The sequence below is a fragment of the Falco biarmicus genome, chromosome 11 (genome assembly GCF_023638135.1).
Source record: "Falco biarmicus isolate bFalBia1 chromosome 11, bFalBia1.pri, whole genome shotgun sequence".
NCBI lineage: Eukaryota > Metazoa > Chordata > Aves > Falconiformes > Falconidae > Falco > Falco biarmicus.
In genome coordinates, this window is record NC_079298.1 from 31,666,127 (window position 1) to 31,690,208 (window position 24,082).

Here is a 24,082-nt window from a genome sequence, read left to right on the forward strand (position 1 = left end):
CTTCCAAGAAATCTTTTCAGTTGTATGCCAACAAATGGTCAGTCAATGATTCATAATACAACAATCAATAAGGGAAGTACAAGCATCTGTATAAAAACAAATAATAGTCTTGTGATGTCAGCTTTCTTGTTTAAATCTTGACAATACTTGTGAAATTATGCTGGAAATTATTTTTACCCTTTTGATAACACAACACTCCAATTTTCCTTTCACCTTGTTTGTGGTACTTTCCATTTCCATATGCACATGCAAGTGCACAGCACACATGCAGCTCTGCTATTGAAATACTTGTGTAAATATGTAAGTAAAACAACTATCTTTGGTAAGGTTCAAAGATTCATTTACAAAGGCAACTGTGTTCAGGATGTTGTGGCTCTCATCACTACCACCTTTGTAGGGTTCTTGAATACCATGTCTTTTTTTTTTTAAAAAAAAAAAGACAAACTGAAATCCACCTTGCTAAAAAAAACATGTTTCACACTGTAACAAAAGCAATAAAAATAATATGCATCAGCAATAAAGTAACTGTCTCCCATTGTACATCTGTACAAGCCAAAGCATATATTCAGTCACCCTAATGACAACACACAATGCATCTGGGAAGATCACTCAACATACACTGAAGGCAGATTTTCAGTTCCCTTCACCTCAGTACTATGAGGCATTAACAGGAAAAAAACCAACCCAAACCCAACAAAAAACTTGAAGAGGGAGTGATCTCCAAGAGTTCTGGAAAAAAAACCCTCCAAACCAAAGAGGTCCTGCAAACTCTCCAACATTGCTAAGAATTTAGGAATCAGTCACAACTCTCAACAGCTCCTCACATGATCCTAGCAAAAAGAGCTCAAAAACTCTGGTACCAACTTCACCCTGCCCCTTCTTTTTCTTTAAGTAGTAAGATGAAAAATGGTTAACCAGATTAACTTCAAAATAAGAGGCATGAGCATAGGAGACCAATCCCCATTGCTCGGCTGATACACATTCTCTTAACTCACAAGCTGCTCACTTCTGGAGGGCAGCAGCTTTGCTGGGCCAGAGGGGACCCATACCAATGCTTCAGCACAGTCCGAGAGACAACGGGAACAACCTTACTCCTGTGCTACTGTGTCAGACCGCCCCTCACCACACAGGCACACAAGTACCTGTCAAAGAAAAGAACATTTCCCACAGGCTTTGCCAGCCCAGCTTATCGCACTAAGAGCATCTATTATTGTTAAAACTTAAAAGAAAAGCTGCCTTGTCTAAATGCGATGGAAGAGAACACAAAAAAAGGCAGCTTTGGCAATGGCAAGGCTGTAAAAGCTAGCTCACGCTTTATTTTGGTATGCAAAGGTCAGAACTTTTAAGTTATTCACATCTGAACTGGGGCATATGAAACCAACACACAAAACAAGAACCTGCCGCACTAGATCTGTTAAAAGAAAAACTTACATTTCGGTGCATTTTAAATAATGTGAGTACTTAGAGTCTTAAGTATGCAATAACTGAGTTTTGTAATCCTTACCTCTGAAGCAGTAGCTGCAATATTAACACTGCTTGACTGTCCGTTCATTAGGTCCATACTGCCCACACCATTAATCTTCACCCCTACATTTACAGCAGCAGGATCATCTCCAAGGCAACTGAATAACCATTCCTACAAAGAGCAAAAAGTAATCACAAACCATTTTTTTCAAGTTTTAAGTAAAATTCAGTATCTAAAATCTGTGACAAAAAAAAAAAATTACTTCCAAAATGGCTACACTTCTTTGAGGTCCAAAATTTAAGTTCAAACATATATTCTGAAATTACCAGCTCTAAAATGACATAAAGAACTGAAAGTTCCATTGCAATCCAATACTTACTGGCAGTATAGATTTTCATATGCTTTCCCCTGCTATTTTCCATATACCAGGTATCAATATGTAAATGTATGCATTAACCCTAACTTGAAGTTAGGCCTGCACATCAGTACACATATGATTCTTTTCCTGATTACCAACTTTAAAAAAATATAGTGCAGATGTTAACTATCAGTAACTTTTATAAGAAGTTATTCAATGATTTCCTCTTATATGTCTATTCACCAGCTTCAAGAGAAAATTACCGCATTAAAAGCAATTTAAGAGTACAAGCGGAACTTGGGCTTTTCTCCACAAATTACCCAAATTATTGTTTAGCAAAAAAACCCCAAAACACCACCAAAAAACAAACTGCAAAACAAACCACACAAGGGAAAACTCCACACACTAGGTTTATTCTTGAAAGAATACTATTACTCCTCATTTCTACAGAGAAAATACTGCAAAAGAAATTGAAAGCTTTGGCATCCACTACAACAACAGTAAGACTACCCAATACCTCAGTGTTAGAGGGAGAGTAAAAATTGTTTTGGACTTAAATTTCATGAGATCTTAGTGCCCTCTAGTGTGAAAATTATTATAAATCAGTTTTCACAGGTCTATGTTTATAACAAGTGTGACTATTTCCGAAGTTGCTATTATTTATGAGATTCACTTTAGGTTTGTAATTTTAACTCAGAACTATTACAGACTGTGCAAATAAATGGAGAAGGTAAGTGACAGGAAACTGAGTAATGCCACATAACAAAACAGCATTACAGCATCTCATATTTAAGACCTCTAAGTAATGAAATAAAATCAGTAATCCAAAAATTTCTATCTCCAAGTGACATAAGCCAGATATGTCAGGTAAACAAGCCTGGAAGGCAAGAAACTGCAATATCTAAATAAAAAACTATCATTTAAAAAAAAAGCAGTAACTTTCAAGTGTCCTTGTAGGAATGCAATACAGAAAGGATGCAACTGAAAGGGCCACACTGCAAATTTCAGTCAAACACTATAGCTGCTAGATATTTTGGGGTATTAATAGTCCCCACCTGAACCATGTTCAGTCATACTTCTGCAGTTCAGAACAACCATTCACATTTGACCTTATCTTGTTTTGTTTTGGTTTTGGTTTTTTTTTTTTTAAATGATAGGCTCATTCACAGGACAGAAGACACTACATTTCACTTAAACATTATAGTCCCAGCCCACATGCTATAATTAAGATTGTTTCCTCCACTAAAAATACACTTAACTGCACTTAGATTTATTTTTTTTATAATAAGTATTACACTAATAGAACATACAAAGGAGGAAAAAATACCTCATCTTTGGCTTGTGAGTGTCACTGCTGCCCTGTCCTTTCCTATCTCAATTACCCTTCAGACTGTCTCATGTGGAGTATTTCCAAATGCTCAGCTCCCCAGCGCCTCCTCCCTATAGCCTTCTTATTTACTGAACTGAAAAGCAAGGAAATAAAGCTAACTGACGTGTCATAATTTTCATTTATGTAGTGACAGTGGAGGACAGAGACATCACATCTCCAAAATCAGTTTCAGGCCTTCCTCATGTTCAAGAAGGTACACTTGTCCTAATTTAATCCTCTTTTCTGCTGAAGAAAACCCTCTACCCTTTAAAAATTTGTACTTTTTGTAACCAATGTAATCATAGGAATTTTCACACTTTGAACAATTTCATCATACCACCTGGCCTGTAATTGCATCATACAAAGCCAACCTTAAACTCAAGGTTATGTATTTGACCCTCTTCTCACAAATACTTCAGTCCTTCCCCTTCCCCATACTAATGGGGGTGAGAAGGGGGAGAATTGGGGACAAAGTGTTTCTGGTCAAAGAAAAGTGAAAGTTCAAGTTTGTTTCCGTGTTTCTTTGGTTTTTGGAGGGATTTGGATGGTGCTATTTAAAAGAAATTATACATATCATAGAAGCCTATGGAGTTGTCAGCGCAGCCTCCAATGACAAGAGTGAACCGATTTCTCTATAAACAGGGTTAAAGCCCCGCTTCCTAATGACTAGTCCCACATAACCCACAGGCACCCAGACAAGTCCTAGCAATTTCCCTGCCTGCCCCGTGTTCCCTAATGCACTATCTTAAGCCTTATCCTTGGTCCCTTAACGTAACAGCTCCAGTCTGCTGCTACCTGTTTCCTAAGCTATTATGAGTTTTGTTTGTATCTGCCCACCCACCTGAGCGGCAGCCAGGCAGGCACTTACGCCTGGCACTGTCTGCATTCAGAGCCTGATGACTATGTGATAGACTTTCCACCTCAGAGGACTGTACCTGGAGGGTACAGTGGTGGTTCACACTGATCCGAGTTTTCCTTTTCTACCCAGTTACTGGGATAAGAATTGTGAGAATTCTGCCCCTTAGTCAAGTAGGGCTGAAATTCACCACTGTGCGGAAAAGAGACTCCCATGAAGCACATAAAAGTTGGATTTATTTTTTTTACTAAGTGGAAAATCACTTAGAAAAACCCTGCATGCAAAGAAAAAGAGAGATTACAAAATATAACATCTGCCAGTCAGCTTGTATTATAACAAAGCTGTCTAAACAATGTTAAATTTGTACACATTGCTGCATTACAAGAGTATATATATGAATACATTTATACTTTTTCCCACTTTGTGGAGATACAGTAGGGAGCAGAATTAGTACTGAACTGCTATAAACTAGCATTTATCAACTTGAAAGCTCCAGAACTTGCAATATTTAAAACGTACTTTTGAAAGCTGCATTACGCACGAGATCACCACCACTCCCGTAACAATGAAAAGTCGCAGCAACAATTTTGACCTATGTATCCTTTTAAGATGAATACTGAAAAAATCCTAACACTGGAATAATTAAATAATTTGCTTGCTATACTACCCTTCTGCTTAACACCACAATGATTAGTAAACAGCAATATCAGAAAGTGATCAACAGCAGAGCTGTTCAGAGCAGCATAGCTGGAGATGTGAAATGACTGTCACCACACTGCAACAGTGAGTCAGTTTTCACTGCATGCCCTGTATATCCAATTACAAAAACTGAATTACACTGAGTAATTTGAACTTCCAGTCTGTTTCTCCCCTTCAATTTAATAAATGCCTTTGTGCTCAGAAATGCATTAGATGTGAAATTGAAAGTGTTTTATATGATGCATAAAATACTTAAGCCAGCATTTATGCCAACCTGAAGCACAGACACGCTATGCAGTATCTTCCTACCTCTTCATGCCACGCATACCGTACAGTAAAAAGCAAACTAAAAATGCTGGTAAGCAGATTCACCATACCCAAAGAATAAAAACGTCCAACATCATGGTTTAACCCCAGCCAGCAACTAAGCTCCACACAGCCACTCATTCGCTCCCCACCACCACCCCACGGTGGGACAGGGGAGAGGACTGGAAGGGTAAATGTGAGAAAACTCATCGATTGAAATAAGGACAGTTTAATACATACAGCAAGAGCCATGCAGACAAGTAAAGCAAAACAAGGAGTTCATTCACAGCTGCCCATGGGCAGGCAGGTGTTCAGCCATCCCCAGGAAAGCCGGGCTCCATCACGCGTAATGGTTACTTGGGCACGCAAACACCATCATTCCAAATGTCCTCCCTTCCTCCTCCTTCCCCCAGGTCTATATGCTGAGCATGATGTCATATGGTAGGGAATATCGCTTTGGCAGTCGGGGTCAGCTGTCCCAGCTGTGTCGTGTGTGTCCCCCTCCCCAGCCAACCCGCTGGTGGGGTGCTGCGAGATGCAGAAAAGGCCTTGGCTCTGTGTAAGCACTGCCCAGCAGTAACAAAAACACCCCTGTGTTATCAGCACTGTTCTCAGCACAAATCCAAAACATAGCCTCACAGTAGCTGCTATGAAGAAAATTAACTCTACCCCAGCCAAAACCAGCACAACTAAGCAGAGCCTGCTATCTTCAGGGAGTCTGAGTTTTTCTGCAAATTCACCCACGGCTGTATGAGATGATCATTCCACTACAGTGACTGACCTATAAAACCCCCAAATGGAAGGCAGCTTGGTGAAGACAAGCAAGGGCAATGTGCCCATGAAGCTCAGGGAATAATGCAGGGTGCAACTGACCGCAGCTGTTGCAAAGAAGCTGACTTTATTTCAGCACAAAGGGGACCACAGAGTGGTCTTTGTTTTAGATAAACAGCTATGTCAGTTCAGCGGATCAACTGACTATATTACAGTTGACTGAATCAACTAGTGGTGTAAATGGTTCTCCCTGAGCTCATTAAACAAAGTGAATGTCTCCCCGAGTTAGCTAAACCACGACAGGGGACTGAATACATGGCTCAGCCCAACAGAGTACAGAAACTAACTAACAACGGAATTCCAAAGAGATCATCAGGCTTGAGCCGGCTTCAACCCGCATGCTCCTTCCTGGTGACTGGGGATGCCCAACATCATGACAGCAAGCATATTCTAGCAACCAGTAATGCGGATCACATTGGTACTTGTTGGAACTGTATGTTGCAGTTGCTATATTGTGCCAAGTTTAACTTGCATTTGCATTGTGATTTCAGTATATTTTATATTGCTCTGTTAAATCAGAAATCCTCTTCAACATCAACTGTCTTCAAATAGTAAGTTTAATATTAAACATTATAACCTCCACATGCGGAATATTTAAAAAGAACCTAGCTGGAGAGTATTGGAATCTGACAGGTGTCTAACAGGACACCTAAGCCTGACTCCCTTCCACAGCAGAATCCAGGGATATTCTTGTCTCAGCTTGGGTCAAACACTATCCCAAAAACACACTGAACAAACAGTAAAGACTACCATAAAATTAATTAAAAACTTACTGTCCAGAACAGCACAAAAGCTTTGGGGAAACACGGCCACAGTACATTTTTATGAATAGCTCAGGAGTCATGATGACCAATATCCTCTTTGTTCTTATTCATAATGTCAGTACAAAATGTCATTTGATTTGGTCACAGATCCCCATGAAGAAAACAGCAATGACTTGCATGGATTATAATCAACTACAAATGCAGAGTCACTACCAAAGACTTTGGGGACCAAAGACCAGTAGAAAAAAAAAAACCACCAAAAAACCACAAACCACCAGTGCCAGACACAATCAACATGAGTTCCTGATCTTGTGCAAATTCTCAGTAGTATTTTGACAAACAGTACAGAAAAAGATATTTCTTTCTGAATGAGGAACAGAAACATACTGGCTTTCACTGAATCTTCACTCCACCATGAATCAACCAGCTAGAATCAACTAATTCCATACCAGGACCTCAAGACACTTCAGTGAAATCTTGGAACCACTGACCAAATGCTAATTCTGGATCTGAGCCCTTTGATTCTTAGTTAGCAGTGTACTTTTTCCAGCGCTGCTTGGCACTTTCTAAATTAACATTTCTTTCAAACAATGAACACAAGGTAGAAGCTTCAATAAAACACAAATTCAAGTTCTTCAAGCAACTATCACATTTGCCTAGTATGCACAAAATTGGATCCTTCCGTCTGGAAGTACTTTGTGTAACTACTTCAGTTCCTTGACTAGAACTTCTTAAATACAAAACAGGCCAATTAATCTATAGCTCCTTACCACACAGGGCTACAAGAGCAAGCCTCTATTACAATTACTCATTTTGCACACAATAATCCCTGCCTTATTTGAAGAACATCCAGAAATGGTTGTGCTTTTGTGTACTGGGTTCCTGTGCACTTCCCCCTCTCACAAGTTTGAAGTAAAGTGTCTCTGCTAAAGAGTCACAACAATATGGCCAAAATGAACCGAACAATACTAAAAATATGGCAATGTTAGGGTGCTGCCACTTTATTTTCCAGGTACTTTTTCCTTAATCTTCATAAGACATACAGTTATGAAATACCTTTTAGTCTGATTTTTTGTGTTTTTGGAAGAATAGAATATGGATTATACTTCCCATAGGATCACTACACTGACGTTGTGAGACTCACTTAGGTAACATACTGCCCCTTGAGCAAGTAGGGGCACAGGAAATCCTGCTGACCCAACCCCCAGCACAGATGCTTCTCACTGGTCTGCATCAAGTTGGCAGGTGGAAGTTCTGGACGTTCTGCCATACAGCAGCACTGTATGACCCTACTAGCTGCACACAAGCTGCTGCTCACTGAAGTTAATTCTTTGGAAGTGGTTCAAGGTGCCCCAGGGGCATGCAGGCACCAAGGAAGGTTAAGGAAGGAAGACCAAGTACCCTGGCATGCAGGCACTACAACTACCACCATATACAAGTATTCATGCCACCTGCCATCAGGGCAAGGGCTGATAATACAGTTCTTCCCTGCAGTTCGGTGCACCCCGACATGCCTCGAAGTTCTGTGTGCACCAGGACTGTGTTAGCAAAGGCACATACTACTCAATACTAAAGACAAATCACTCATTTGCCAGGCAGTGTGTTGTCCCTCCTGCAACAGGAAGATCTGGGAAGCAGCACAAGGCTGCACTGTGATAACAGGGGTCATGACATGTACTGGGGCAGGGTGGGGGGGGAAGGTAGTCAGAGCAGACTGCCAGACTTTTAATGCTCCTGACAAAGAGAAATGCATGGCCTCCTTCTCTTGGCCCCAGAAACTACTGTTCTTTATTACTTACTTCACATTAGAAGTTCTCAAAGTCCGTAGGAGCTACGTATAGATAGGTAACAGCTTGAAACATATCTAAAGACGGTAAGAAAGCTTATAGCTTAAAAAGGCAAATGCAGAGATAACTGCTAAAATACACCAAACCAAAAAAAACCTAGAAAAAAAAAAGTATTAAAAGAAATACAAACCACACACTCCACACCAAAACAAAAACCAACACACACAAAAGCCCCACAACTAAGCAGAAAGTCAGCAAGGAACAGGTGACAGGACAAAGAATGTTCATCCAACTATAAAAGAAAACTTCATCAAGTCAAACCAAACTGCACTTTCCAAACTATATTCTTCCTTTTTACACTTGACCTACTGAAACAAACCAACTACGTTACTGCCCTGTAAGAATAAAGATAGTATGTACACAGCAATAAAAAAATAAAAATTAAAGCCACGTTAACACATACTTTAATTCAGTTTTCAGTAAGCATGATAATATTAAAAGGTAATGTAGAGACAGAAAAGCTGGTAAAAATAGAAACTTCCACAATAGAGATAAATAGAAGCTCAAGCAACTTAATATAACCCCATCCTCCTGCAGGAAATTTATCACTGAAGATAATCAAATCCCAGATCTAAAATTTCACATACTACGAAATCTCCAGTCAGACATATGAATCTTGGCAAAGCATTTGATAAGCTGCCACTAGTGAAGCCTGAGATAAGAGACACTAGAAGGTGACATGCATGGGGTAGAGACATGACAAAAACAGAGATCGAGGAATTAGAGTAGCAAGAGTTTAATAACAGTTATTAACTATGCAACACCAGTACAAATATTAGAAACAAACCATTTGGAAATACAGGAAAACACAGGACAAATAAAACTATCTGATGGACAGAAGAATGAAAAATGAAAGTCAGTCATTAAAGGATTATTTGGGTTGATCCCTGTAAAACTTCTGCCGTGAATTTCAGCACATCAGTTGGAAGTGACTGCCAGTACTGTAAGCATGAAGTAGCCACGTGAGATCAAGATATTTGCATTAGTTACAAACAAATACTACCTGCAAGACATTTCAAGAGACTGGAATGCTGTACTCTATGCAGTTCTGGTCACCTGGCTTCCAAAAGATTTTTGAACAAAATATATGCAGAGAAGGGCTTCCAGGTTCTCTGAAGACTCCACTGCAAAAGCGGAAACCAGGAGACCTCAGCTTGGTTATGCCGACAAACTGAAATTTGCATGAAACACTTGCCATGTTTAAATATCAGGAGAACAAACCAGAAGTATGAATACGATGTAAAATTATGCTCAAAAGCAGAATACAGCAATTGGGTTCTTGAACAGTTTCCAGAAAACAGTATTTCAAGCAAAAAAACATAGCTGCTTAAATTGATACTGGACTCCTTCCTGAAAGAAATTGTGTCATATAGTACCTGCATCAGCAGTATAGCTAACCCGGTACACAGACTCCTTTTTTCATTGGTTTTATTAATCCTGCTGCAAACTCAAAGCCCTTCTATACTCATGGAACTCAACCACTCAAAGTTATGTCACACATCCGCTCTTTCCCTAAGCATCTGTTGCACAACAGTCTCAGTAGTATCAGCTATTTAAGCTCAAAGACAGATGAAGTAAGAATCCACAGAACAGTAACAAATGGAACACACAAAACAAAACTATTAGGTTTGACAGTGAAGTTTTAAATAATAAAAAAATCTATAAAAGCTTCATTTAAATATGGTCCTTAATTTCGATTCTCTCCTCTTACCCTAGAAAAGGCTTTACCTGGATAAACAATTAAGTGAAATTATTATTCTTTTTTTTAAGATTGCATTACCCACTGAGCACTTTCACAATCATGTGTGTGCTTGCATTCTGAACAATAAAATAATCTTATTTCTGCTTTTACGCACCTCAGTCTCTGACTTTGGGGGCTGAGGGGAGAGAAAAGAAAGAGAGGTAATGTTGAGGTAATGCATAGTCAGGCTCTGTCTCATTCATATCTTACTCAGTTTCCAGCTACCAAGAACCCTTCTTTGTGGTGCTCCAGTACCCAGTGCTCTCCTTTTTAATCTCAAGGCCTGGTACAACTCGTAGCTTAGTTTTCCTCAGATGAGATAAAAACCCTCAAAAATCCAAGAGAATATCCTTCTCCAGGGCACAAGCTACTTGTTTACCAAATCCTATTACAAAAAATTAAACTATTAGCTCAGTTTGTCATCCACTTGCAACAACAGCAAAGAAGTTTTAGCTCAAAATAAAAGGTTTTTAAAGTGAGTTACACACAAATAGGAAGGAGATCCTTACCGTTCTCACTTCAACCATTCAAAAGCCAGCTATGCTCAGTGGACTGACTCATAGCCCAGAGTTAAGTAGTGGATACTGTAACACAAGAACTTTTTTAGCACTAGCATTGGTACACAGCTGCAAGCAGTAGCAGACCCTGGCCCTGACACCAAGCAGGCATGAATCAAGCTGAAAGAAAATATTATTGCAGGCAACAAATGGAATAAGCCAAAAATGTGAACATGTGTACACGCTATTTAAGTTTAGCCTGGGGTTGTAAGAGGTTCGGTTTTTTCTAACAAAAGGTCTCTCCACCAGAGTTTGAGCATTAAAAGGCAAAATGTAGGTTCACAAAGTAACCAACCACACAAGAACTTAAAAATTGTTTCTGTTCACATACTGCTTACAAATTATCAGGTTCCCAGAGTTTCTTTCTTCAGAGATTGCCTACAAGCTTCTATGCTGTTTTGTAGTTCTTTGGAAACAACACTGTACAGCAGAACGTTTTATTCCTTTGGATCTGGCTATTATTTTACAATTGCTGTTAGAACAGACAACATTTGAAGTTACTATGCACAGTTTGTTTTTCCTCCCATACGCCAAAAGGGTAAGCGTTAGAGAACCAAATTATTTTAGTAAAGAAAGCACATTAAGTATAATAAGGTCTTGCCCTCCTCTGTCTCCTTCTCCAGAATTCAAGCCTACCAACAGTTCAGCCTGTTTGAGCAGCATTTCTTCAAATAGCTGAACAAGAAATCCAGGCTTGCTCTGTCGGGAACCGGAGGAGGAACCTACTCACTCCAAACACACAAAACAGGAGAAAACATAACCTAGAGACATTTTTGAAAAACAGGACCTAGTGCTACTTATCTCCATGAATAAGCAGTAAAAGAGGGCAAAGAAAATAAACAGAAATTCTTTAAATTACAACCACATACTTTTAATTAATTGGGCAGTTCTAGAAGATTATAACCTTTCCAAAATGGGCTTTTTCAAGTCCCCCACCACATGGCCATGTCTCTATCAGTTCTGTTTGCAAACAAGAGGAGTAGTAAATGATTAATATCATGTTGATTAACTGATGCTGAATTTGCAAAATATTTTTGTTATGGGTGACATGTGCAGGCATGATACCAGTGGAACTAACAAAGCCAGAATACACCCATGGGCAACGTTCTGAAGAGCATGCAATAGCTGAGCACTGAAAGCTGCTAGCACGAACTGCAGGATCCAAATAATCTTTTCAGAGGTACTCGGATCCACAGTTTTGCTGCATTTCTGGATAATGCAAGAGACACACGGACAGGGAAGAATTATTATAGACTGAGCATCAGCAAAAGTATCACAACACAATCACTATGAAAAGTTTCTAGACGCTGCCTTTTTTACTCTTAGTTTCAAGTTTTTTCAGTTATTTTTTTATTTTAAAAATCAGGCAACACTAAGAATTCCAGCCAAGGACAAACTTGAAGAAAATCATGATAACAATCTATAAATGGACACATGAGCACGGCATACCTTCTCTCAGAATAGAAAAAGTACTTCACAAGAAAGAGATTTGGAAAAAATATTTAAATAGAATTTTATGTGCAACTGCACACTTGCAAGTTCTGAAACAGATGACAACTGACAGCATGAGCCTTGTTACTGTCAATAGGCTACAGGAACTCTGTCACCAACAATCACCGCAACCCAGATGCCAAAAGCACATATAGGAAAAAACAGGCATGAAAACTGAGACTGAGGGTCTAGACTGGATATTCTGTGTAAACCTACATATCACATGCGGATATGAAGAAAACTCAAATATCCATGCAAGTCATTGCATAAGCTTCTATAGGCATTAAGTGCTAGAATCAAAACTGTGAACAGCCAAATACAAAACAAGATGACCAAACCATCCTAGGAGGGATTTTTAACAAGTGAGAGATGACAACGTACTCACTGTTGCTGAGTAACAGCCTCCAAATCCACAGAATTAAAGACTCAGTACATACACCTGCCTCAAATGCACACTTTCTCTGTGCAGTAAGACAAAAAAGATTTACTTTTAGGGAAAAGGCAGCAGAACTCCTCTGACATCGAATGCCTGACTTCCTCCTTCAGGAAGGAGAAAATACCATGAGAGATTATTTTACCATATTTTTTGTAAAGCCATTAATAAACAATGAGGATCTTTCTTGAACAAGACACACTACCTTCGTCTGGTTTAAAATGTAGCTTTCAGAGAGGTGGGTACAGTATTTATCAATAAAACCTGTGGTGCCAACATTTCAATTATGTTCTCTATAATTATTCTTCTTTTAACATCATGCATTGATGTGGAAGTTAGTACCATTTCTATAGCAACGGTGCAAACAGCGAAAAAAATCCAAAACTAACAGCCTATAAATTGCCTATATTTGGTACAGTGACTTATGTGCAACTACAATAGGCATTTGGCAGAGAGCTGGATTTTCTGACTGTGCCACTATCCCCTGCATTCCTTTATGAAAGCATGTCAAGCTCAGAGTATCCAACTTCTACAAGTAAACAATACATAAATCAGTTATCCATCCAAGCATTCACATCTTTCCCACATTTCTAACTCCCTTTGGAAGAACGTCAGTAAATCAGGCAACTAATGAGACAGCAGGTAAAGACCCAAATAACAACAGTGTAATATTAAATATTTTTCTTAACCCAAGACCAGTCAGTAACTGCTGACCATCAAAGCATCTACCTAATAAATAAATCACGATAAAGTGAGCAAACCCAAATTCATTCACACAAATCCATGATTTCAACAAACCAAATGCATGTTGGAACCTTGTTTTAAATGTTCAAGAATGACCAGATAAATCCATGGAGGATTTGTCAGCTGGCCCAACCAGATGTCAACAACCTACTCCAAATGCCTGAAATTGGAGACCAAGCATATGTTTGCTTCAACCAAAATAATTTAGAGTGAACATTTTCATGAAGGAGGATAGTGGATTTTTAAGCATGTATCATTTTTTTCTTGTTATCAAAACAGAAATTGACAGTAGATTGCAGGGAAATCTTGTCTCTTTAGATACCCAAGGCAGACACGCATATATTTGGAGGCCTCAAATTCCGGTATACCACCTTACCACTTCTCTGCACTAACAACAACAGTTGAATCTGCAGAAAAACTAAATGCAACTTCGGGTAAATGGACAGTATAAATGAGAGCCCTGCTGGAGCGATTTCTAAGCCATCTATCGACATTATTGATGAAAGGATCTGCTCTAAAGAAGTAATGACATAATAAATATCCACAGAGTTTGCAGAACTTGTATAACTGATTTAGAATACAGTATTTTCCAGAAGACATCAAAAAGATACTGAGATGTAGCATAAGCATTAATTTGAAGAGCATAGCTGGCAAAGCACGAGAACCAACTAAGCAAAAATATTTGTATACCTCTAATGGTAGTGAAGACAAGCCTCAAAATCTTGTTACAAAACAGGGAAAAAGAAACTGCAGGGGCAAAGTTAATGATAAAGTTCTTTCCAGCACACATGACAAGTTTAACCAGGAACCAAGGAAATCAAGTAATTTCTCAAATTACTTTCTAAGGAGGTAGAGTTAAGCTATTCTGCTTGAGAGCCATGCTTCAAATGAGGAACGTAAAAATCATTAACTGCTAAAGAGGTGCACATATCCTTTAGCTCTACACTGGATTTAGTGGCAATATGATCAGCAAACCAGGAAAAGAGAACACAAACCTGGACATAGTTTACTGGCATTAAAGAAGTAAAGGCACAAGATGAACACATACACACAACGTTGATGGGCCTGCCTGGTTTGACAGACATAGAAAGGCTGCAGACACTTAAGCCAAGTGAGAACAGTTAAATATGTTCCAAGTAGGGGCAAGAGTTTTCTTCCAGATCTCACAGAAAGCATGGGGAATCCTGCAATTTTTATATGCCTTTAAGAGCGTGGCAACTGCTGAAACAACAGCAGCATTTGCTGGTCTTTTCAGTATTTGCGAGTCAAGTGCAGCTCATTCACCCCACATACAAAGATTCCAGTATGCCTTTGATACAGTCTGTCAAACAGGATTTTTAAGATTATTCCAGCACTATGAACTCAGCACAGTAAGTTCACAAGTGAAATCCTATCCAAATTCTACTTGGATATTTGAGATATTCGGAGGATGACTGGATAGTTGTTACTCAAACATATCCCTCAGCTTATGAAATGCAGCTGTGTCCACTTCTGCCAAATCAATGGATGCATGCATTAAAAATTACATGCAAGCTGAAAACTTGGGTCCAAGAGCAAAGACAGAGAGAGAACCTGTACTCAACATAGTTTTGATAGGAATTTGGAGGAGAATGGTGTTTTGAATGTAAATCTGTTTTACAGCAGATAACACTATTTCTTCTTAAGGAAATCATGCAGTTTAACAGTTTATGTAACTAAAAAGAAAGTTATATTCATCTTTGTGTTAATCTTTTAACTGATAAAAAGTAAATGCAGAATGCTATAATGCAAGGAAGTCCACACCATGACACGGCAGGATATCACAATTAGGAATGCAAAAACCACTATTGTGTGACTATTCAGTGATGTTAACAGTATCTTTAAAAAGCACACAGACTAGCACCTTCCAAAAAAATCCACTATAAACTGCTACTTCAGTTAGTAGTACTAACAGCTGAAATCTCTGCTCTTAGCACACTGATTAGAAAATTCTTTGCTTTCCTTTCTAGGATCACCAAAATCATCACAGTGCTATAACAAAGGGGTAGTGCAGATCTTGGGAAAATCACAATTAGAACAAAAGCAAAGATCCTTGGATCCTAGCACACCTACCAGGTAAGCTTTTCTGTTCTCTAGCAACTTCTGGCAGGAAACCTTGCAAGAGTTCTACCCTAAATTTTGCACAACAATCTTTTGCCCCCCTTCTGCAGAGAGAGGGAATCTTCTGGCCCAAACTGGCTTACTCTCAAGCAACGGAGATTATCCATACAGGACAAACCAATGAAAGCTAATTCTTCACCTCATCTAAATGAAAGCACAACACTTCTTTGAGACTCTGTCAAGCCCTGTATTGGTGTCTTACGAGTTATAGTGAAAAAAAAAAAATAAATTCAGCCACCCAAATAAATACACAGCTTGGCCAAGATGACCATTTTTGCCGTCATGCAAGATCCACCTTCAGTACGAAGAAAACCACTAGGAAAGGCCATGACTAACACAGAGAACCAAAAGGTTCTGAGGAACAGTTTCTCAGTATTTGGAACCAGTAGCCTAAGTTACAACTTGTACAAGGATTTGATACTGCTTCATCGTTACATCATTACTGACATTAAACTGTCCTTGTTGTACAAGGAAATCCATCAACATAAGAAATATAAATGGACACTGCCCACCAAACCGTGAGTAGCCTTGTTTGATTCGCCACAAGAGCCCCACAAAGAGAAAACTGTGCAGGGAAACAGACTGAGTTGGGAGAGCTGCACAGGGAACCCAAGCTGCCAGCCAGACATTTCGTTGCCCTGCAGAGGCAGAGCAGAGCCCGTGGGCTGGCCAGCTGGAGAACCTCGTCCTGAAGAATCATCTACTTCTGAAAATTCTGCAACATTTAAGCACTTTTAATGCCCTATTATTCTGAGTTTAAGACAAATTACCTTAACACTGCAATTATTGTGGCAAGGACTGAATTTGATTCCCAGTTCAGAAATCATATAAATTTGCAATTCCAGAAGACATTATTTGATGACATACAAGAGACATTAGATTACTTTATATTGCAGTATTTCCAAATAGTTCTACTAATAAACTGTTTGCCATGCCCTGAGCAACAGTATGGACTAGACGACCCTCAGGTGTCCTCCCTAAAGTGTTCTGATTCTCTAAAGAAAACACAAAAGCATTAATGATCTAACTAGACGCGTGTAGGTTCAGAAAGAGGTATATCCAAATATACTGACCAAGCATAATCAAACCACACAATCTACTTCATTTCTCATCTCACACATCTCATGATTATGTGAATTTTTACATTTATTTTTTAGATTCCAAAAACAGTGGATAAACATTATTCAAGAAATCTTGAGGTCTGTTTGAACATGTTGGTACCTCCCCTTATCTCCTTCTAGGAAGATCTGGTAAAAGTTGGCTTCAAGCCTCCAACAAAAACATTCTACTTCATAATAAATACAAAGATGATCTCCAAAAAAGTCACAGGAAGCTATTTTTAAATGCATCACTTCAAGTAATCAACTTGTGGCATGACTATATTCTCCTAGCTAGGAAAAGCAGCACTACAATGGATACTCAGATAGCCCAGACAAAGGTTATTCGTGTGGCCTCTCCCCTCAAACATTAAGGAGCACCACAGGTTGATCACAGTCCATTTTGTCCTTCCTGAAAAAACATTAGAGAAAAGCAAGACTCCCAAACATACATACACAGGTTCAGAGGTGAGAAAGCCCATGGACCCCAGAACGAGAAATAAAACCCACTGACGAGGGAAGGCCATAACCCAGGAACAAGAAAGAAAAGCTGTGACCTCTCATGCTGTGAGCTAGACCCATAAGCAAGTAACAGCAAATCAGCTGGGTATCATGGAGGGACACACAAGCCCTATCCAGGCCCACTTCTCCTAACCCTGATATGTGTTTGACTCAAGTTTTCACTGTGTTTTGATACTTGGTGATACCGCAGCACTTCATGGTGTCTCCACTATGAGTGATTCAACTGCTACTGCCCATGAGGGTTTGGAAAATCTGAACTACAAATAATTTGGTTAAAGAGATGAATACAGGGATGAATTTTTCTACAGTTAAAAAAAGTAGATATTATAACTAAATAAATTCAGGTCTTTCAGTGTTGTCACAAAGCCAAGATTATTCATATCAGTGAATTATTTTTTTAATAAAAAAACAAACAACACACAAATTAGTAATTCATTTCCTCATTCTACACTACCAGGATCTGAGTTGCCTCTTGCCTGCTAAATGAATGGCCGAAAGCAACAGTACCTCAGCTGCACTTTGAAAATACTTTGATTTTTTTTTTTAGTTAGTTTCATGTTCCAACTTGCCAAGCTGGAAGGCTCATTTTGGTCATGAATGTTATTTAAACATAAATGAGAGCCCACCACATCATAAATACAGTATCGGTACCTTACTGTTGAAATACCACTGAAGTCATGCCACAACAGGGTTAGCGAGGTTTTGGCAGGTGGTATACTTTTGAAACAGCTTTATCACTTAAAAGCTAAGGCATTTTAGCAAGCTACACAAACTTTTCTTCCACTGCCTCCAAGACAACAGAGAAAAACAACCTCAGCAAAAACAGCAAACACAGCTACCAATTTAAAAGCAATATTCATATAGTGATTTACAGGATCTTTCCAATCTAAGAATCTGGTTGGGTTTTTTTCACAAACAACAGAATAGCATTTTCCAGCCGAGTTGCATGTGGCTAATAAACACCGTAAATCTGACAAAGCTATCAACTAGCAGGCAGCAGCGCTGTTCTACAACAGAGACTGCTGCATAAGCCAGCTCCCTCACAGAGGAGTGAAGCAAACAACATCAATTCTCTCTGGGGCACAACTGCATGCTCTATCCAGCCCCAGCCCCCAAAAAGAACACAATTCACAAATGGCACCTCTAGCTTAGGCAAGACCCCTTTTTCTCTTCTGAGATATGTTTTTTGACTTTGAGGATTGTTACATTAAAAAACCATTGGCCTCCTCTGCATTAGAAGTGATGCCAAATATGAATTCCCCAAAATTGCAGTTTTCTTCTTGTAAGAAAGCACTTTTACCAACACTCAGAGAATCATAAACACAGAAAAAGCCACAAAGCAATGCTGATCGGCTAGTCTAATGACAAGATCATAGAAACACACCATATTGCCCTAGGGAAAAAAAAGATATCAGATTCCATTAATGACCTGGAATGTAATAGGGAAAGATGACACCAGCAACAAGAACTTAAGTTGCTAAAGCCCATCACTTGTCCTCATCTTCCCTACCTCACTCTGACAAGTAAAATCAAGAAGATATCTATGACATTCAGTACCAGTCTACACAGCAATCTGACACCTAAAAGCAACACAGAAACTCCAGCACATCCCAAGACAGCAAGGGAAGCCTTTTTTCCTGCTCCCTGAAGAGATGTCACTTCTGTCCCTGTCCTTTAACTCCATTACTGCCCAATTCTGCTTTCCACTTAAGACTATCACTTCATAGAAAGAGGGGAAGAAAAAGAATGTAAAACCATGGAAATTTTTTTTCTGTGATGAAAATAAGAGCTAGCTTTTCCTAAAAGAATAGGTACAGCTGACGTAATTAAAGCTCTCAACTTTTCTAGAATATACCTTTGTTTACAAATAAATGAGGGATTTAAAGTTTTGTAGGTGCAACAGCTTAGCAAAACATCTTTCACACTAGCTACTTGCATTATTTATCAAACAAGCTTCCCTTTTTAGCAGTATCACTTAACACAGGCTAACTGGATTTCTGTGTCTATCTAACTTAGCATAACACAAATACAACACACCTCTGAGTTACATTACTACATCGATATGCACAACAGATTTCACCTTTTCCTAAGCTATCCTTTATAAAAAGCTTTTTGGCCTCAGCAATACCCTTTCAATTAATGTCTTCATTATCTTTTAAGTAAGATATGAAATTCAGATCAAGAATTACTTCTCAGCAAAGCTGTGTCAGCCCCAAATCATTAGCACATATACCTTTGATACTCTCAAGTCTAGATTTGTTTAAGAAGTCATACCCATTTGGCACATACTCTCTTTGGACTTAGAACAAGCATGTGCTGTAAGTGCACAACCCTGCTTCCACACCCACAGGCGTTTCAGTTTTCAACTATAAATTCATCAAATAGAACAGGAAAGGCACACCATTTCACAGGACAAAAAAAAACAACCAACAAATTTTTAGTAAGCTACTCTGGATGCCCTGGCATAACATCACCTTAAATATTTTTAAAACTTTCCACTGTACATATAAAAAATAATTTGGGATCACGTAACAATCAATACATGGATACTTCTATTCCCTCTCCTAATCACACAGCATTTGTTACCAAAAGGAGAAGAAACTAAAGGAGTTCTGATTGCTGGAATTTTTAGACGTCTCTAACAAACCAAAATACCTGAATGCTAGCTTATACACAGATTTGTATGAATACTTCTTTTAAGAGAAGTTAATTACCTTATCTGAAATATGAACTAAGTCCTAACGAAGAAGCCTCTCCACAACTAAGCTGCAGAAGAGTCAAGATTAACTTTTCAGAAGTATTAAACACAAGTCAAAGCATGAAATACAGTTTGAGTTCTGTCGTCACACAGACCCTACCCATATTAAAAAAAAAAAGTCAGCAAGTTGATTAAGCGCAAGGGCAAGCCATTACATGCAGACATTGAGGAAGTGCTATCTGAAAGCAGGTCTTGAAGCACACTATCTGCTTATGAATAGAAATGCTGTTCTTCAAAGGTAAAGAAATACTGTACCTCAAAAGCTGTTTTTCTACTTCCTTAGTATCACTTTAACATGCCCTCAGCTTTATAAAACAACCTACATCTGGCACCCACCTCAAGTGAAAACAGTTATCAAGCTTGCCTTTTTGTTTGATCTCCTGACTACAATTTGGTTAACAACTTTCTAAAAGTTTGGAGAGAGAAGTATTCTGGGTGGACACTTTGAACACTTTAATAGTTACTGCCAGTATTGCTGAACAACTTCCACAAATGAAGTAACTTTCTGCCAGCATAGTTAGATCTATACACATGTGTTAAAAAAACAAAACCAAAAAGAACCCCAACCACCAAAGAATCACAGTTTCATACTGCAATTAGATTTGGTACTACTGCCTTTGGTACATTTGTTATGAAGACCTTGTCCAGCACAACAAAATACTTGTTTAAAGCACCATTAAAAATTATTACCATGACTGGAAATGCCATAAACTAGGCTGCATCAGAAAGAAAGTTACCATCCACTAGTAAGGAGAAAAGCACTTTTAGCAAGGTGTATCACTAAGAACATCAAAATCTATTATCAAAGAGTTATCTGACAAAATCTGTTCAAAATAAACTCAAAATAGGCCCAGACTGGGACGAAAAAAACAGAACACCACAAACAAGGACTAGAAGAAATTACGTATCATCAATAGGGCAATCAATCAGCAAAGGGTGGCTAGCCAAGCAACTTTCAAAGAGGGAGCAGCAAAACCATTTCTACTACAGAGGTACACTTCCTATTATTATATAAATAAAATGGAAACCAGTTGCATTAGAAACGGCACACCTGACACCATCCACGTACGACATATTAAAAAGTAATAATAAAGCCTTATACCTAGGTAATGATTGTTCATCCTCATCCTATCTTAAGGCAGACCTGCAAGGGCCAGGTTTTATCTGCCTGAACAAACATCTCAAGTTTCAGGCTGCTCACTGCTCACCACACTGTCCTCAGAAGCACAGTAGTAGCGTGGCGCAAAGAAGAAATCTTGCTAAGCCTTCAGTAATTTTGCACTCTGAGCTCCAGAAGATACCTGAAGATCACCTCAGCTGCATGGAAGGACTGAACTCAAGAGATTCTACTCTTTGTATACATTATTCCTTTCCAAAATCCCTGTTGGTATTTATAACCCTCAAGGTTACATAGAAAAGTTTGATCAATACCAAAATTATTTAAAGGTACTTACCAGACAAGTCTGACAACTAACACCCAAACAGATTAGTCAGTCTAAAAGCACTTGACTGTTATTCTAAAAATAAATGAGATAGCTGCCCCTATTCAGGTATACTTACCAATAAAGCACATGGGAAAACTGGCTGGTAATCAAAGACAAGGCTGTTGGCAGAGTGGTCTGGACTTGCTAGCAACGGCAGCACAGTTCAGGCGCCCTTTAACCACAGAGAAAGTCAGTTGTGTGACAGAGCAGGAGAGGAAATACAATGATGATGAGTCATCTGCTTAACCATATGCATTATCAATACACCTCATTATATTAGAGTTACTAATTAGTGACAGGACAACACAGTGACGCTTTAATGGGGGAGCTCATAGCCCAATTCTTGGGGCCATTTTTTCTTTTATTGATTTAGCACTTCAAACAATTTATGTGTGCTTAATGTGAAATGTACACCTAAGAAACTATGCGATGCTACCAGCATTCTAACACTTCACACAAGTAAGGTGATTGCAGATGATTTTGAAATCCCCAAAATACTTTACAGGCTTCTGGATTAGCTTTTGCTTGATCAGAGAAACAGCTGTATTACCAGCTTTCCAGTAGCACCACCATCATTCCCAACTCACTCCACCAGCCTATGCTAAAAGGTGCAAACACTTAAGTTTAGCTCTGCGCAAAGGAGTTTCCAGAAATGTCACCAGGATCTTATAATGCCTCAAATATTTCTGCATGAAATCTGAAACTAAGAAGTTTTATCCCAAGTTCCCAGGCTAGCAAACCCAGCTAGGGATTCAGAGTAGAACTGAGCTCGTACACTAGTACCAGAAATCAACACTCCACAAGCTCAACTATAACCAAAAGGACTACTGATCCACTTAATTGATTTCAGCTGGTTTATGGGAACTCTTGATTTTGTACTTGCCAGTCATGTCCACCACTAATTGCTTTTGTTCATTCTTTTCTCTAACATGACATCAGCACAAGATTTTGTATGGCTGGAAAATAAAGTCAATAAATAAGCCGCCTCACTGCATGTGGGGTCACAACCTAACTCAATTACAAACAAATTTAGTCACAGCTGTGGAGGACCCCAATGTTATCAACCCAGTAACAAGAGAAATTAGAAGATTAAACAAACAACTTGGTGCTAAAACAAGTGAACTAGAAACACAACCTTTTAAAGAGTTTATAAATTTGAGTTTGACGTGGAACTAAGTCACAGCTCCACCTGTGCTTACAGGTCTATTCAGGTACAAATTCAGACACGAAGCTTACAAAGAAACAAAAAAAAAATAATCAGTAAACAGACTTTCAGATTTTTATTGGAGGCTTTTGCCTGCCTAGACATTAATCTGAAAAGGTTGTATCACAGCAGAAAGAACTCTGTACTAGTCCTGTTTATTCACTTACTGGTCCAACTCCAGTCACTCTAAATGAAAATGTAATACCATAGTTTAGACAATTATCCCAAACCCTGGGCACCTTAATCATGTGATAAAAGCAATCCAATTTACAAACTGCATTAAGATCACTTTTTCAGGATCTCCGCCAGTTTTATCTAGCCACCATTATCCAAGAAATACACCTCTGACTTGAAAAAAAGATCAATATTCTTCTTCCCTAGTTCGATCAATCTGAGCCTGTCTCAATGAGGAAAGCAAATTCCATAGCCTCAAAGTTGTCCCTTAATGAATAATGAGGGAGGCACAAATCAAACAGCTTTTAATGCCACATTACTACAACAATGATCAGAGAGTTGATAGCCAGTCCTTGGTCACTTCAAACTTAATTGATTGCTGCCAATACCACAGCACCATTAAAGAGAAAAAGAGGTAACACATACATATCCCATAGTATCAGTGCCACAGAGTCCTACGTAGACAGCTCCAAAGCAAGCAAAGCCTTCTGCATCCCATTTTGCCTCCAAATCGCTTTAAAATGGAGTTACAGCATGAAAACTAGCATTAGCTCAAGCTTCTCTGCAACACCCATTACACATTTCTTCTCTGCCACTCTGAGTGCTTCAGCCCCTGGACAGCCTACGGACATACAGCACAAGCAGTGTAAATGAGGAGATTCACAAGCTCCAACAAATTACTAAATGGGGCCGACCACTTTTCGGCAAAGGATCCTATAGCAAGCTTAACAACTGGTCTCCCTCTCTGACATTTCTGCTTTTCTTTCTTCCTTAACTGGCCCAGTCTCTCCCCAAGTGATATTTCATTCCTTGCACTATGAGCTACTGCGATGATCTAAAACCAATGGGAGGAGGAAGGGCACAGGCAACTTCCAGCCAAATTCTAGTCAGCTCTAGTCAGGTGAGGAGGTCTCAATCTTCTAGTCAAAGATTTAAAAAACTGATTTTACTGCTTCAATATCATTGCTAAGAATGACAACTAATAAACTCGAGTCACCAGAGGGCACTAACACGTCTACCTAATGGCAAATGCACTCCTTCAATCAGGAAGGCTGATAATTACATCCACATCATCATGTATATTTTATCTCGATTGAACTTCAGCCAGCTTGTTCTAATCCATGTTCAAATCTCAACTACATGCTGATGAGGCACTGAGCTACATCAACTGTTGTGGTCACACTTACAATATATGGGGAAGACTTACAGTCTCCCCAGACAGACCAGAGAAAACAGGGCAGGC

The 24,082-nt window shown here is 39.0% G+C and overlaps 1 protein-coding gene across 8 annotated transcripts in view; it reads right to left on the reverse strand.

The window, feature by feature from the left end:
- RALGPS2 (Ral GEF with PH domain and SH3 binding motif 2) overlaps nucleotides 1-24,082 on the reverse strand; it is a 127,863-nt gene that overhangs the window by 98,557 nt on the left and 5,224 nt on the right. For 5 of the 8 annotated variants that reach the window (XM_056355581.1, XM_056355582.1, XM_056355589.1 and 2 more), the window contains exon 2: nucleotides 1,505-1,636. In XM_056355581.1, coding sequence (XP_056211556.1) covers nucleotides 1,505-1,636 — 132 coding nt within the window. Of the gene's footprint in view, nucleotides 1-1,504; nucleotides 1,637-21,537; nucleotides 21,634-24,082 lie in introns of all 8 variants that reach the window. The other 3 variants (XM_056355586.1, XM_056355583.1, XM_056355585.1) reach the window with 1 other exon arrangement.